The sequence below is a fragment of the Podarcis muralis genome, chromosome 7 (genome assembly GCF_964188315.1).
Source record: "Podarcis muralis chromosome 7, rPodMur119.hap1.1, whole genome shotgun sequence".
Classification (NCBI taxonomy): Eukaryota; Metazoa; Chordata; class Lepidosauria; order Squamata; family Lacertidae; genus Podarcis; species Podarcis muralis.
In genome coordinates this window covers 84,468,151-84,485,865 of record NC_135661.1, presented here as the reverse complement: position 1 = coordinate 84,485,865, position 17,715 = coordinate 84,468,151, and the positions used below count along the sequence as shown (strand labels likewise).

Here is a 17,715-nt window from a genome sequence, read left to right as displayed (position 1 = left end):
CTGAGGCTCCAAGACTTTGGCCACCTCATGAGAAGAGAAGACTCCCTGGAAAAGACCCTGATGTTGGGAAAGATGGAGGGCACAAGGAGAAGGGGACGACAGAGGACGAGATGGTTGGACAGTATTCTCGAAGCTACCAGCATGAGTTTGACCAAACTGCGGGAGGCAGTGGAGGACAGGAGTGCCTGGCGTGCTCTGGTCCAGGGGGTCACAAAGAGTCGGACACAACTAAACGACTAAACAACAACAACAACAGACCAACACGGCTACCTACCTGTAACTAGAAATATGGAAGGCTCAATAAACAGGTCATCTGTTATTCAAATAGATCCATTTGTGTATGTATTAATGAACTGTGCAGTTTCGTGAGGCCGGTCAGTCTTAAGAACGGAAGAAGACCCTGCTGAATCAGGCCAGTGGGCCATCTGGCCAAGCATCCTGTTTTCACAGTGGCCAACCGGATGCCCATGGAAAACTCGCAAACAGGATCCGAGCGTGAGAGCCCTCTCCTCTCTGCCGCGGTTTCCAACAAGTGACATTCAGAAGCATCACTGCCTCCAAATGTGAAGGCAAAATATAGCCATCGTGGCTAGTAGCCATCGGTAGCCCTATGCTGCATGAATTAGTCTAATCCTCTCTTTAAAGCCAACCATCCATGTCTCCTGTGGCAGGGAGTTCCATGGGCTGTGTGATGAAGGGCTTCATTTTATCTGTCCCAAATCTTCCAGCAATCAGCTTCATCGGGTGCCCAAAAGCTCTAGTATTATGAAAGAGGAAAAACTTTTCTCTGTCAATTTTAATAATAATAAAATATAATAATAATAATAATAATAATAATAATAATAATAATAATACACAGTATTCCAAATGTGGTTGCAGCACAGATTTGTATAATGGCGCGATTACATTGGCAGTTTATTAAATCTTGATCATTAAAATATATCCTAAAATTGTCATTTAAAACCTTCATCATTTTGGTAGTACAGCTTGTTCCCTAAGATTTAATATATATTTTTAACTGCCGCTACATCTGAATTGTCTCTGTTATACCCAATTGCAATTCAATGTATTCCTGTTGTGTTTTATGATTTTCCTGATATTGTAAGTGAGCCGGAACTGGTTTGGGACCGTAATAATAAAATTAATTCATTCATTCGCATTGGCAGTTTGATTTTGGGTTCCTTTCCTAATGATCCCTGCATCTCGATTCCTGGATCCTTGTACTGACCAAAATGAAACGACACAAAAGTTCACAATCAAACACGGCCGTCGGGTTTGGGAAACAAATGGATCAGTATGTATCTTTATTGTGGGATTGTTTCACGCAGGGTAAAACTCACTTGTGGTTCGCGATATCGGACGTTCTAAGGTGCATTCCACGGAACTTCTCTCTCCCATGCAAACACAATTAATTTCAACAAAATTGCAGGTCTACTGATCACACAGTTGCTGTGCATATCGCATGTTTATCGGCTTTATGGACATAAGACATGCTTGATGGATTTCATCCTCTCTCTCCCTCCCATCCCAATTCAAACTAGCGCACAGTTTGGAAATAATGTAGATAAGCAAGTAAAGCACCCTAAAAATTAGCCTCAGCCTGCACATTTGAGCTTTTCCATTAAAAATAGCCATGAAGAAGAAGATTTATTATGTCCTAAAACATTAATTGTATTCTCTTTTGAGCATATCATCTGTCGCTTCTCAGCCAAATCTTAAACAGACATGCACATGAAAGTAAAAATCAGAATAGTTGAATGTTGGCTCCCTCAGGGTGTGATGTTTCCAAGCTAAAGTTCTTGCCGCACATTAAGAGTTTGTGTTTTCTCTGAATGAAGGGTCGTAAAACACACAAACACACATGAATAAAGGATAATTAAACACACACACACTGTAGGAACTAAGTAATAATAGTACTATTACAATCACTGCAAAAACTTTGGAATAAATACACTATAGAAATGGATTGCCTCTAAATTCACTTCCAAACCCACAGAGCCTAAAACCACAACCCTTAAATCAATGGGACTTGATTGTTTTGATCCCCTGTGTAAATGTGTTCAGGGCTGGGGTATCAATTATCAAGCGGCAATTAAAAGCACGATTAATTACTTAGAATTAAGTCCAGCAGAAATCTGGGGATACTGGAGCCTGATTCACAAAGCAATTTAATCCAGAAGGGAATTTGCACATTCTGACACACTCTTTTGTGCAAATCCTACTGAGCACATTTATAGTAGGTTTTTCCGTCAAACGCTTAGAACTGCAACCTGACTGCATTTTCTCCAGTACCTCAAATTCTAAGAATTGGATGTGCTGCTCAGAGAGACAGAGCAAGCATCAAGCAATTACCCTCCATCTCTGTCAAAACGGCAGATTTTTAGCCTCTCCCAATTAAGCCGATTGGCAGGTTACGCACAAATGAAATGCTTCACATAATTGACTTTAGCAATTTGTTGACGCGAGCTGTGGTGATGGCCAGACAGTGAATTCACTAGGGTTTTTTTGGGTTTTTTAAAGTTACATTTGCAAAGAAGGCAAGTCTATGAATGTCCACCAGCCACTGATAATTATAAATTACATGTCCATGTTTAAAAGCAGTGCGCCACTGATTCCGAGATGCTATAGGGACAAATCCACAGAGGGTGCATATGCCCTCGTACACTGGTGTGTGAGCTTTCTTTCCCGTTTCTGCTGGAGACATGATGATAGACTAGATGGGCCTTTGGGGCCGATTTATAAAGGCATTATTGCACTGGTAATCTCCCAAGTCCAGAAACATGGGGCACTTTGCCCTGTGATGATTCCAGTGAGTTGTGTGAACCACTGCAAGTTGTGTATTCAACCTGCCGGCTTCCTGCACTGCCTGCAGAGGTGCTCAGGTGGAAGGGACGACGAACATACCTGCCTTGCCCTGAATTCTTCTTTCTTCCAGATCACGCTCTACAGCTGCAGCTGAGAAGGCTTGACACTAAGGCAATCAAACTGTGTTTTCTTCTCTATCTTCCATTCCCACCCTCTGCTATTAGCTTACTGCACTGATGAAATTTATAGTCCTTGGGGGATAGGGATCTGGTGGTTCCACACACACACACCCCTCAGAAAATGCCATGCACGTTGATGCTGCTTATGAATTATCAGTAAAAAAAGCAACCCCCAAACCTGCCACACAAAGATGTCCGAGACCCAAGGGCTCTTCAGCCCTTAAACATATTTAGCACAAGTCTTGCTGATTGCGATGGCTCCTAAACCAAGGTGCCCTGGAGGATCACACAGCTCAAAGGTCGTAATCGCAGGAGAGGCTCAATGGCTGAATCACAGCAGCCCTGCTAAGTTAGAACTTTGCTGGGTGAAGGATCAGGCATGCCATATTTCATGCTCTGCAAGGAAGCAGGCAGCTACCGCTGTTCATTTGTGCCTGTTCAAAAGTACGTTGATCAAAGGCATTGGGACGGTAGAAGTGGAGTCAAGGCAAGGGGAAATGTGCAGAATTTATGGGCATCAAAACTGACTGGCACCTCCTGGGGCAATTCTGTCTCACTTGGCGTTCAGAGTGCCAGTCTTGATGCCAAATGTCGGCAGCAAAGCCGAGCTCGGACCTACACGGGAACTTGCTGACTTGTCTTAGCCCTCAAAGATTTTCTCATAGTTCAGGTTAGCGAGAGGCATTCAAAGAAATTAGTTCACGTTGGTAAACGTTGATAGATGCCCTCGCTTTCACCAGAAAAGACGGTGAAGGGTCAGAAGGAAACACGTCGGGTGAAAAGTCAACATTTCTCCAGAGTTTTTCACGGACCACGGGTGGAAAACCAACGCAGCACGCAGCACAACAGAAGGCTGACTGGGTTCAAATATTAGCAGGCAGGAAATAAAAAATAATAATGTTTCTTTCAGGGAAGAAGAGGCTTGTGGGGTATACAGTCAAGGCAGGCTTGGATGAAAAAGAACGCCCTGATTCTGAAAAGCAAAGTAGCTTGGAAGTTCTGGAGAAAGCCGCCCGGGGAAAGCTGGAGGACCTCTTCCGAGGAGATCTCTGGTGGCTTTGGATGGAAGCACAGCCTGAGGGCTCAATGGCAGGGTGTGATGTCTCTGAGAGAAGATGTAATTCGCCTGTCCGGCCAGGAAGTTGACAGAGCAGGAGTCCAGGCAGTCGGGTGAGGAGAGGCTGCAAGGGATGGCCGAGGCCAACATCGCTGTGGCGATCTGCTGGTGGTTGCTGTAGGAGCCATCTACTTCCAACTGTCTGTGCTCCGCTGGAGGAGAAATAGCCTGGTGGGCGAAAATGGAAGAGAAACCAGGGGGATGGCTCAGGTAGGCTGAGGAGGCACCGTAAAGAGGTGGCAGAGGCCAGTAGAGAGATCCAGCCAGGGTTACCCCAGCCGAAGCCAGCCGAGCTCCTCTCCTGAAGGCCAGCTTGGTCCGGGAAGTGGACGGCCTCCTGCGCAGCTTTCCGGTGGCGCCTCCGATGAAGACGTCCTCGCTGGAAGGGTCCAGCATCCAGTAGTTACCCTTGCCAGGGTCGTCGTAGTGCCGGGGCACCTTGACGAAGCATTTGTTGAGGCTGAGGTTGTGGCGGATGGAGTTCTGCCAGCCTTGCTTGTTCTCCTTGTAGTACGGGAAGCTGCCCATGATGAACTCGTAGATGCCATTGAGAGTGAGGCGCTTTTCTGGGCTCTGACGGATGGCCATCATGATCAGGGCGTTGTAGCTGAAAGGTGGCTTCTCATGTTTTCCTCTCCTTTCTCCAGAAAGATCTTCTTTTCTCAACCTCTGCCGTTCATCACCAGCGGCTGCTGCTGCTGCTACGACGTTCTCGTCTTCCCTCAACAACGGTGATGACAGTGGTCCCTTGGGAGCGCCGCTTGAGGCCACATCTTGGAGTAGGTTAGTGATGCTGAATGGAGATTTCAGGACCCAGCTGTTTGTGTTTAACCCTTCCATCGCTCATCAGAGAAGGTGGACGTTGCTGGGGCCTTCCCAGGTCCGGCCAACAGCCCCAGTCAACCTGGCCAGCAAACCAACTGGATGTTTTGCTTAACGCCGGAGGCAAAGGAGCCACTCCCATCTCATCCACTGCCATCGACACCACCAAATTCCCTCTCTTTTTGAGCCAGTCAAAGTGGCCCGGCCTCTTGCTCTCTAGCCAATCCCACCTATGTGACGCTGATGGCCAAACCCTCTCCAAATCCTCATTCATTTGCGGGCGGCGGCGGAAACAAGATTGCAGTTCTCCGGCTTTGATTACCAAGGCGGCCACTGACACACACTCTGCTGAAATGGGCACTTTGTTAAGTTCATCGGGAAGAAAAGTACTGATTTGGTCCAGAGGCCAAGCGGAAATTAGCGTTTAATAGTCTATCACTGAAATCTCAAAATCATGAGGAACAGCTAAGGGAGCTGGGCATGTTTAGCGTGGAGAAGAGGAGGTTAAGGGGTGATATGATAGCCATGTTCAAATATATCAAAGGATGTCATATAGAGGAGGGAGAAAGGTTGTTTTCTGCTGCTCCAGAGAAGCGGACACGGAGCAATGGATCCAAACTACAAGAAAGAAGATTCCACCTAAACATTAGGAAGAACTTCCTGACAGTAAGAGCTGTTTGACAGTGGAATTTGCTGCCAAGGAGTGTGGTGGAGTCTCCTTCTTTGGAGGTCTTTAAGCAGAGGCTTGACAACCATATGTCAGGAGTGCTCTGATGGTGTTTCCTGCTTGGCAGGGGGTTGGACTCGATGGCCCTTGTGGTCTATTCCAACTCTATGATTCTATTCTATGATTTTATGCTCCTGTCAACTGCCATATCTAACACACTGTTGATTTAGCTGTGATGATGACATTTCCTTTCTCGCCTCCCAAAGAAGTGCAAATATACTATCCCGCCCAGATTAACATAAATATGATGACGGCATTCACTGCTCCCCCATCTTTCCTTCAAGGAATCCAGAAGTGTACGCACAGACACAGAGACACACTGAGATTTGCTGCCTATGGAATGCACTGCCACAGGACTATGGGTTTCAACGCCACGAGATGTTGTAATGGCCTCCAACCCTGGAAGGTTTTAAAAGGGGATTAGACAAATTCACAGATGAAACGGCTGGTCGTGATGGGTGCTCCCTACCTCCCGTATCGGAGTCAACAAAGTCTCTGGGTGCCAGATGCTAGGAATCGCAGCTGGGGATAATGTTACTGTCAGGTGTGCGTGCAGGAGCCAGGCCCTGTGACCAGTAGGACTTTGCAGGACTGGGGCCTTCCTAAGTTTGTTCTGGAGAGGCAAGGCGTGGCCTCACAGGTGAGGCCGATTGGTAACTCACAGCACCTGGTGGCAAGAGCCGGGAAGGGATATAAGGTCAGCATTTCCCTTTGGCTCTTTGCCACAGGAACACGCTTCCTGCCTTGTTGTGTTTGGCTTCTTGCTTCCTGATCCTTGAACCTCGGCTTTGTGACTCCTTGCTTCTTGATCCTTGGACCCTTGATTTCTTGACTCCTTGCTTCCTGACCCTCGAACCCTTGACTTCGTGACTCCTTGCTTCTTGATCCTGGGACCCCTGACTTCTTGACTCCTTGCTTCTTGATCCTCGGACCCCTGGCTTTGTGACTCCCTGCTTCTTGATCCTCGGACCCCTGACTTCTTGACTCCTTGCTTCCTGACCCTCGGACCCCTGACTTCTTGACTCCTTGCTTCCTGACCCTCGGACCCCTGACTTCTTGACTCCTTGCTTCCTGACCCTCGGACCCCTGACTTCTTGACTCCTTGCTTCCTGACCCTCGGACCCCTGACTTCATGACTCCTTGCTTCTTGACCCTCGGACCCCTGACTTCTTGACTCCTTGCTTCCTGACCCTCGGACCCCTGACTTCTTGACTCCTTGCTTCCTGACCCTCGGACCCCTGACTTCATGACTCCTTGCTTCCTGACCCTCGGACCCCTGACTTCTTGACTCCTTGCTTCCTGACCCTCGGACCCCTGACTTCTTGACTCCTTGCTTCTTGACCCTCGGACCCCTGACTTCATGACTCCTTGCTTCTTGATCCTCGGACCCCTGACTTCATGACTCCTTGCTTCTTGATCCTCGGACTCCGGGTTACTTGTGGGGCCTGCCTGGTGTTTTTACATGAGTAGAATGTGTCCTTTTATTTAAAATGCATCTCTGGGTTATTTGTGGCGCATAGGAATTCGTTCATTCCCCCCCAAAAAAATATAGTCCGGCCCCCCACAAGGTCTGAGGGACAGCGGACCGGCCCCCTGCTGAAAAAATTTGCTGGAGCCTGACTTGATTCTTTGAAATATCCATGATACTGTCATCTTTCCCAGACTTAATGTCTTGTTTTTTAAAGAGCAATAGAAGTAGCAACTGATTATTGTTTGGAGTCCGTATTTGCTGTTAATTGCTTATTGATTGATCAAACAGCAATGTGGCAAATTCCTGCCCCATTTTCTACGTTGACATACCACAGTTCCTTTGCCTGAATCTTAAATGCATTGCTTGATATAAAACCCAGCATACAGAACACTACCAGTGTTTTATAAGATATTTTAGGGAGAGCGGTGGGGTGGGGTGGGGTAGGGAGGGAGAATAATAATTTCCCCATTGTTAAAAAATATCTACAAACAAGACAGTGTCCGACAGTATTTGCTTTCCAGCTCCCAGGGGACAGATTGAATCCATTTTGCAAAATAATCCCTCCCCGTCCTGGGCTTAAACCATAGTGAATAATTAATTGCCTGAAATTTGACGATTATATTTTCTCAAGAAATATGAACCTGTATATTTTAAATTATGCCTTTTGAAATACGATAATGTTGCGTATCCGTGTATTTATTTTCACACTTTGTCTGCCTTTTCTCCCACATGAGACATAGCACCCGCCATTCCACGAAGTGGTTGGTAACGATGAAAATAGATAAAAGAATATGTAGCTAAAATAGCACATCAAACAACATTGGAAGAACACATTTAGAGCTGCAGATCCAACTAGAAAATTATTTGAAAATGCACAGGAGCGTCTGCAATAGTAATTGCCAGTCATTCAGTGATGCAGGAATAATTGTACTCGCTCTTTATGGAGCATTTGTTACAGTTTGTTTCCAGCGTGGTTATATGACAACAAGCATTCATCCTGCAATAATCTCTATTTGCTTTCGGGGGTTGAACGTCTTCTGTTAATAATTTGTTCATCCCACTTTCAATGCGTTTCTCTTTCAGTTTCCAGACCACAAGAAGTGCATATGTTACAGAGAGTCAACAGAGCATTTACTCCAGTTGCACAAGTCTGAATTCATGGAAAGCATTTTAATCCCTCCCAAAAATAGTGACACTCAGAGGCACCCACTGTCCTGTTTTCCTGGGTCGTGTGTGATTTTCCATATTACATCATAATTAAACAAACAAAACCAGGTCTCTGTGCAGCTGTTTTACACTGTTTTTAATGTTGTATTTTAATTTGTTGTAGTCCGCCCTTATGTTGAAGGGTGGGTAAATAACAACAAAAACCAAAACTTATAAATTATTTTTCCAAAGCATTTTTAAAAACAATAGTTATGATTATTTCCCCAAAGCTTTCTGATTTTATATGCACTTTAGAACTAGAGCACTTCTGTGAAAAGCCAACTATTTAATTGCATTCAGTTTTTAGTTTTTTGTTTAAATGCTACTCAGTGGATTTTTAATGTGCTTTAAATATTTCCTTCAAATATTTGGGAAGAGAACATTTTCTTAAGTTGCTTTCTGATGGAGACGTAATTCTGTGAATGGGTCATTGTGATATCACAAATGGACTGTTGGAAAGATTTATTTGTTGCAAAAAAATGATTTATTTTTTAAAAGGGTATATCCAGATATAAATTGGGGACTGATATTATGACAGGCTGATATCTTGATGACACCAATGTCATATGGACACTGGAAAAAATTCCCCCTTTTAATATCTTAAAACAATGTACTATTTGTTAGAAAATGTGGAATTAATTACATGCAATCAAAATTCCACTGCACAGACAGTAAACCATAATTCATTTCATTAAACCCTGTCCAATTAAAGAAACATTTATTTTATTTAAATCTAGATTTTTTTTTAAAAAAAAATCTTGATAATTCACCCTACTTACTCTAGTTCTTTTAAAATAAATTTTGGACTTTAAAAAATCTCAATAATTTCCCCCCAAATTAACGAGCCACCCTCACGTTTTCCCATTTTTTGCCTGGATTTTCTCCTGTAACGTTCCAAGGGTTTTCCTTTAATAGCTTTAACAACATCTTGGATCTTTAATGTCTTGAACAGTAATTTTTGCATCACTATGATCTCATAATCACCATTCTTCCTACAACAAATTATTAATTTATTTCATAATATTTATACACCACTCATTTGTAAACAAAACAAAAAACACAAAAACCCTCAGAGTGGTTTACAAAAAGATGAGACAATAAAATCAAGAACAGACACAAAAATAAAGTGGCAGGCAATTTATTACGGACCAAAACTCCTACAAATAACCAGGCAAAAGGTCTTCAGCGAATTATGCTCCGATTATTTTTTACAGATAAAATCATTCCCAGTATCTCTAAATACCTGGACATAATCAACAGTTAAATAACTACCCTGTTCTGTTGGGCTAAAGGAGACGTCCGGATCCTGTGTCCTCCGAACTGTGATCCTGCAAGCCGGACTGGTGAAACCCGTGAAAAATGTGTTTTAAAAGCAGTTTACAGCATGGGAGTTTGTTCAACATAAACATGTTAGAGGTTTGGGCTTGAGTCACATCACTCTTCAGCTCCTAGTCATGGCATGTCATCCACTGTCAATCAAAGTGAACCAAAAGGTAGGGTTTGGACGCAATCTAAGAGAACTGGAGGGGAGAGGAGCACTATGGAGTTAACAACCGAAACCTGCAAATAATAATTGCCTAAATAGCTCTTGTAAAATCATTATTAAAAGGTTTGATCAGGGAACGAAACAGTAGGAATAACCAAATATCCAAATCCCATAAAATTGTTTCCACATTGTTTTTAATAAAAGTTACCGTTTGAATATTTGCTTGAAACTTTTTTTTCCCTTTTTAAATGAGTTATTCTTCGAAGGGGACAAAAGTATATAATTTAAATTAAATAACGGTTTGCAATTAGCTCTTTCCTGTGTTGAAAAAGAAGAGGAAGGGATTGTAAGTGCTGGAGTGGAGCTGTGTCTCTTGAAAGGGAAACAAATAATTTTATTTAAACAAATAAATTTTGGCAAATGAATAAGGAATATAATAATAATACCTTGTCATTGTACAACCTGTGTACAATGAAATTAAAAAGCAGATCATTCTGAATAAAGAATCAGAATGAATTTTGCATAGCTGGCCACATATACTATGGATCTAGCTTTAATACAATATTTACAACACTTTAAATTGTGTTGCAGAGCACAGTTTGAATGGTCCCGAGAACAAAATTCTCAGCTTCTTGTGAGATTCACAAGTCTTTATTGCGGTCTTTGTGAAACTAGTCAACTTGGGAACCTAAGAACAGAGAAATAAGAGATAATAAACTCCCCCCCCCCCCACAAGGCAAGGGATCTGTTCTGCTATTATCAACATTTTCACATCCCTAACAAGTACTTACAAAAAAAATTGTATCATTTCTATCTAGGGCAAGAAAAAAAACTTGATGCTTCTGAAAGCAGCTTTGTTTCAGGACTCAATATGTTTCCCGTCCCCCTTCCCTAAAGATCTGTTTTTGTGTGTGTGTCATTTTCTGTTGTCATGTGTATAACCAGGAGGTTATAACAGTCTCAGGCTTACGGCATCTACTTTGTTTTTTTTATCAGCACCAAAAGATATGCCAACTTGTGTCCAAACAGGGGGAAAAACACACCCTTAGGGCAATTCCTGCTGACCAAACACTGGGCATTCATTATGATTTGATTGCAAGGAAATGGTTGTTTAAATGAGCATTTACTCTGATTTGTTTGCGGGGAGGTTAGATGACATTGTGTCAAAGCAAGAGTTATCCCACAGTTTGCATTTCACCGTCAGTTTGCTTCATTGCAAAAAGCAAATCTGAGTGAAGCAGCTTTGTTGCACTAGACAACTATAATTGTGTGATCTGAATTTGTGTGATGGGATCTCTGCTGTATATAGCGATATACTCTGGACATGCCCTTAAGAGTGAACAAATCCTGCGTCCGGGCATTATTTCCAAATACCAGAACTGAACTGGAGTTTACAATCTTTCCACACAAAAACCAATTCCTGTATCTTCATTTCAACAGTATGGTTTTGCAGAGAAGGGAGCCGTTTTGTTATCGCTGTTCTTAAAAAAGCTGGGGACCAGAAATCCTCACCAATCGACTTCAGATCACTCTACCAAGTAGATCCCACCCTGATAGGAAGCTCATCTATGTCTTGCTGTTTCGTGTGAATGGCAAAGCTTCCTTTACCTCCACTAATTTTCCATCGTCTTTATGACGCTCTGCTCCAAATCCCTCACACCTTCTCCTCCCACAATCCGGATTTTCCCGTACCAGGGATGCTCCGAAAATGAGAGGGCATGAGAAAATCCAGAGTGAGGGAAGTGTGGAAAGGCTGTCGGAAGACGGTTTCTATGTTTTGTACTTGTTTTTCTTATTTTTTCCGCTTGTGTGCTTTTATCTTGCATTTTTATATTTTGAACCACCCATGGAGGACGGTATACAAATAATAAATAATGTATGTTATGTACTGAGTTGAATAGGATCCAAAATGAGCAGTCTGATTGGTCCTAGAACAATAGGATTCAGAATGCAGCGGTCTGATTGGTCCTAGAACAATAGGATCCAGAATGGAGCAGTCTGATTGGTCCACAGGAGCCACCCAATCCAGCTCCAGGTGGAAGTGAATCCGCGACCTGATTGGCCTACAGGAGAATTCCGGAATTAGCCAATCACGTGGGGCCCATTGTGTAAATAATGTATATAAAGCAGACATTCTGGGGGAACTTCCATTCCTCCTCACCACTATGAGCTGAATAAAGTGCACAAAATCCACTCTCGACTCCGGGTATATTTCATTATAATAAATCATAAAATTTGGAAGGGAATGCCACATGGCCGCAGAGAAATAATGGAGGCATGGCAAGTTCCCTGTCCGCAACAAGCAACGGTGTGGATGAATGCCTAGACTACGCAGAAGAGGACCCACAAACACGAATGTGCCTTATCTTCAACAACAACTCCACATGAATTAGTGCGAGCAGCAGTGGGCGCCATTTTGATTTGTCACCACCTCAGGCCCCCAAATGGCTTTCACAGGCCTTGAGTTGAACAACGTGCCATTCCAGCCCCTGAGTTTCTTCACTGGCCATCTTTCCCCCACTGTTGTTGTCACCATCAGATCCTTTCACGTCCATTAAAAGCGCCGCTTTGTCAACTCCTGCCAGCCCATCGGCTTCTTTCAGCTCCTGTCAGGCCCCGGCCATCTTTCCGCACTTGGCGGCCCTCCTGCTCCCGTCTCTCAGCATCTGGGCAGCTGAGGAGGCATGGCTGGGCTCCCGTCAGCCGGGATCAGATTCCTGTCAGAATCGGTGAATTTTCCGGGCCTCTTCACCTGACGCCCGCCTCCCAAAGCCCTTTCTCTTTGCTACTACTGGCACAAAATGGAGGGCGGCGATTCCGCCACAGCGCCTAGTGCTGTCTTATTGTGCGTTGAGTCTCTCTCTCACATGTCGTGTGGGAGCCATTTGGGAAACAAGGCAGAACGCGCTGGGGCTAAGATAGGGTGGCCATATTTCCAAAAGTGAAAATCCAGCCACAAAAGTGGTTGAGCTAATAAAAATTCGTTTCTGAGGTATTTTTGAGGAAATTCACAAACAAACTAACTAACTAACCCCGATATGGGGCTTTTTTTTTCCTTTCCAAAATCGCCAAAAAATTAAATATATACAGGTTTTAGCTATATTTTTAAGGAAATTTGCCAAAAAAAAAACAAAAAAAAAACCACACCCCAACATTTTCGATATGTGCTACCAAACACCTGGATTTTCCTGGACATTTTAACCGATTTCTGAAAATTCCACCCGGGTGTTATTTTTGGCAGACAAATCCCGGATACGTCCAGGAAATTAAGGATGTATGGCAGGCCATGTTAACGATGGTCCTTTTGTGGGGCAAATCATTTTTATTTCCAACTTATTCTAGGAGGCCTCAACAGGACATTCAGTGTAACTGGGTGTCAGCTCCTGGGCTTAAAGGCCTCATAAGCTATTCTTATTTTATTCTTATTTATTCAATCAATCAATCAATCAATCAATCAATCAATCAATCTGTATACTGCCCTATACCCGTAGATCTCAGGTCGGTTCAAAACATAAAAGCACAGGGTTGTGTTTTTCCCCCTTTTTCTTTCCTTTTGCCTTGTTTCAGAGTCCCAGCATCTTGCCTGGACTTCAACATGGGGGACAAAAAACCCCAACAAACATCCCTTATGTCTGGCCAGGAACTCCCAAAATTTGACGTCAGTTTCTCTTGACACAACAGCTTCCATGTTTCGCTGCCTCAAGCAAATGCGCTGACAAGTTTGCTTCTTCTAACCTTGCCACCCTAAACCCTTTTCTTTCACTTTGGTGCCTTGGGCCACAGAAAACGCCATACATTCAAAGCACAGTGGTACCATTTTAAACCAGCGGCGGCTTCGCCCAAATATTTATGGGAACTGTGGTTTGTTAAGGGTGCTGAGAGTTGATAGGAGACACACACACCCATATTCCCCTCACGGCGCTACAGTTCCCAGAATGGTTTAACACCCACAGCATAGCTGTCAAGCGTCCCTTATTTGGAGGGACAGCCCCTTATCCCAGCGCCATGTCCTGCTGCTGTCCCTTATTGATGATGTCCCTTAAATTTCCCGGGCTTCAAAGTAAGCAGCTCCTCTCCCTCCCTCCCTGCCGGCCAGGGAGGAGGGAGGCTCCGAGTGTGTTGCTTGGCTGCCCGGCCCGGCCCCCTCCGGCCTCCTCTCACCAGCCTCGGCCCCCGGGAACCCCTCCCCGCCGGGACTGGCGGGAGCCTCGGGCCCTTCCGCCGCCATCCTCCTCACGGCCCCTGAACAGAGCGTCTCTGCCTGTGGCCTCCCCTCTGCCCATCGCCGCCACTCCTGCTAGCAGGGGTCTGCAACCTTTAAGACAAAAAGAGCCACTTGGACCCGTTTCCGAAGAAAAAAAAACCTGGGAGCCGCAAAACCATTGCGACATTTAAAACAAATATATCTCCGGAGCCGCGATCTGACAGCGGGCGGTAAGGTGACGTCGGGACGGTGTGTGACTAACACACGCACCGCCCCCATGCGACGTCACAGCCAGTACAGCGCCCGCCACAGTGGGGAGTGTCGGGGCGCACAATGCGCCTCCTCCCCTCACTAGTATCCGCCCCAGAGCCGCGGCAAAGGTGTAAAAGAGCCACATGCGGCTCCAGAGCCGCGGGTTGCAGACCCCTGTGCTAGGCCGTACTGCGGCTGTGCCGCCGAAGGACCCGGATGAGATGGGCAGCCTGGCATGGCCTATGAATTGCTGAGGAGCCTTGAGAGGAGAGCGAGGGCAACCATAGAGAAAGCAGTTCAGAGAGAGGAGGAAGAGGAGGAGGCGGAGGCGCGGGCAGTTGTGCCAAGGGCTACAAGGGAAGGACCGCAAGCGCTTCTCCCATAGATTTGTAGTGGTAGACTAGCATAGATGGTCTGATCTGCGGGTTTACTTTGGGCGCTATTTCCCCCTGTCCTCCCACCCCACCTGATGGAACTGAGCGCTGCAGATGGAGCACGAGAGAAAAGATACAGAACTGCAGCAGCATCTTCGTAGCTTGGACTTTGTTTTGCGTGAAAAGTGGTTGCTGCTTGTAGTTATTTAATTGCAGTGTTTCATCGGCTGGTGTCTTGAGCAGCAACCTCTGGAAACGAAGGGCTAAAAACCGGTGCTGCTCTCCAAAATTATCTGGTCCCTTTTAACTGGTTGACTAAAATCCCTTATTTTGGCTGCTGGTCCCTTATTTTCAAGGCTGCTGGTCCCTTATTTTCAAATCTGTAAGTTGACAGCTATGACCCACAGGGAACTCTGGGAGTTGCAGTTCTGTGAGGGGAATATGGCTACCGAGCTTGGTAGCCACATATCGTGACTAATTCTTCAGTTATCTTCTGAGCCCTCTTAAGTTTCAGAGTCGGTTTCTCTGCAAGAGCCAGATACCAGACTAATGTGGCACTCGAGTCCTTCCTATCTTTCTGGCGCATAACACATTTTCAGTTTAATATAGACCCAGCTCTGGAAACGTCAGAGCTTTATTATTATTATTATTATTGCATCACCCACGGTTGAAACTCCACACAAAGGAATGAAATATGCGGAAGGATCAAAGGCAGCCAAGGAGGGTGGCATTTACGCCTCAAATGCCTGTCTCTATTCTTTTTTGAGAGATTGGCATCAGTGCAAGGGAATGATCATGCGGAAGGAATTGCCGATGTGGTGTCTTCGTCCCTGCAAGCGGCTCCTATGGCGCCCATCAAAGTTCTCAGTACATTTCCCCTGAAAAACAATGGTCGCCTCTTCCTCCTCAGTCCTCGTTTGCTAACGAGGCCTCTCTGATAACACATCCCCTTGAACAGGTCCACGTTTCACTGAACACCAGGGTTGGAAATTGAATACCAGGGTTGTGGCGGCCATTTTGTGCAATGCGCAAGGCAGCCATTTTGTTGCTGGCGCCCACGACTCTTTCTCAAAACCCCACAGGGTTGGTGTATTCATGAGAACAGAGGCTTCCGAATGAGCAAGGGACCCTTTGCGCTGCCATGCTCAAATGCAAGCTACTTCTGGGTGTTCAGTGCGGTGCCAATGCTGCCATCCTAAACACATTTACCTGGAACGAAACCTTTTTTCCTGGTTCGAGGGCCGCATTGCCCTGTTGGGAACCTTCCGGGGGCCGCATGACAAATGAAGGTCTCTGAAATCAATCCCTAGGGCATCTCTAAGAAGCGCTGGCAAATATTGCTCTGCCTGAAACCCTAGAGAGGCACTGCCGGTCAGAGTCAACAATACTGAACTAGATGGACTTAGTATGGCAGCTTCCTATGTTCTTAGGAACTCAGGGAGATTTATTTTGCCTAAACGTGTCGACCTGGCTCCACATTCCTCTAGCCGTGTCTGTTATATCAGGACTACGTCTCCCATCACCCCAATCGCTTGCTATGCTGCCTGCACATAGCTGTCAACTTACAGATTTGAAAATAAGGGACCGGCAGCCTCAAAAATAAGGGATCAGCAGCCAAAATAAGGGATCAACAATTACTTTGATGAAATACACATTTTGTTGTGTGCAAATGGCTTTAGATACCTATTAGGTCCATAAATTACCTGATAGCATATATTCAACACAAAAAAACAGCAACAATTTGTTGTTGACAAAGCACAGCTGGACATAGAAAGGGCCCCATTATCTTCAGTAGCTTATTTAAGGGACATCATCAATAAGGGACAGCAGCGGACATGGTGCTGGGATAAGGGACTGTCCCGCCAAATAAGGGACGCTTGACAGCTATGTGCTTGCAGCTGATGGGACTTGGAGTCCAGCAACCCCAGGCTCCCCATCCTATTCCTGGGTGCTGCAGGAGGGGAGATGAAAAGGCTGCGCCTTGGTTTCCCCCTCCCCAGACTCCACTCTGGTAACAAAAGGCAGAGAGGAAGGTAACCCTATACCCCATTAGGAGAGAGGGGCAGCTGCCAGGCTTGGGGTTGGAGGAAGAGGCTAAGGTTTCTCTTCCTCCCGTCCCTGTATGAGGGTCTTGAGCCAACTGTGGGGTGGGGGGAACCCACCAAGGATTTCGAGGCTCAGAGAAAAGGCTTGCAAACGAATTGGATTTTTTTGGGGGGGGGTGTATGTCCTGAGTACAGTGGCAGTCATAGGGTTGGGAAGGAACTGGGTTCAGTTAGCATTGAGAAATTAATCTAGCTAATTTGCACCTTCTGAAACGGCAGGAGAGCCAGCCATCTTCGGAAATCCGCACCTCTCCAGATTTTGCAACAAAGTTATCCAGCTGATTGCACAAAAAATCCCAGCAAAGTAATAATAATAATAATAATAATAATAATAATAATAATAATAATAATAATAATTTTTATTTATATCCCGCCCTCCCCAGCCAAAACCAGGCTCAGGGCGGCTAACAACAATAAAATAATACAACATTCTAAAAACATTTCATTAAAATTAATTCAACTCAAATTGATGGCAACCATTAGGCTAAGGTTCTGTGAGGATTACCGAAGGAGAGGGTCAGGCTGTGCCCTGACCAAAGGCCAGGCGGAACAGCTCTGTCTTGCAGGCCCTGCGGAAAGATGTCAAGTCCCGCAGGGCCCTAGTCTCTTGTGACAGAGCGTTCCACCAGATTGGAGCCACAGCTGAAAAAGCCCTGGCTCTGGTTGAGGCTAGCCTAACCTCCCTGTGGCCTGGGACCTTCAGGATGTTTTTGTTTGAAGACCTTAAGTTCCTCTGTGGGACATACCAGGAGAGGCGGTCCCGTAGGTACGAGGGTCCTAGGCCATGAAGGGCTTTAAAGGTTAAAACCAGCACGTTACACCTGATCCTGTACCCCACCGGGAGCCAGTGCAGCTGGTATAGTACTGGATGAATATAATCCCGTGGCAAGGACCCCGTAAGGAGTCTCACCACGGCATTCTGCACCCGCTGGAGTTTCTGGGTCGGTCTCAAGGGCAGCCCCGCGTA

At 45.4% G+C, this 17,715-nt stretch overlaps 1 protein-coding gene across 1 annotated transcript; it reads right to left on the bottom strand.

Moving 5' to 3' along the window:
- Nucleotides 1–1,269: 1,269 nt before the first annotated feature.
- LOC114603273 (forkhead box protein G1-like) lies at nucleotides 1,270–5,057 on the bottom strand. Its single transcript, XM_028742144.2, has one exon. It carries the CDS (start codon nucleotides 4,939–4,941, stop codon nucleotides 3,922–3,924), a length of 1,020 nt encoding a protein of 339 aa, XP_028597977.2. The 5' UTR covers nucleotides 4,942–5,057; the 3' UTR covers nucleotides 1,270–3,921.
- Between the last annotated feature and the right edge of the window lie 12,658 nt (nucleotides 5,058–17,715).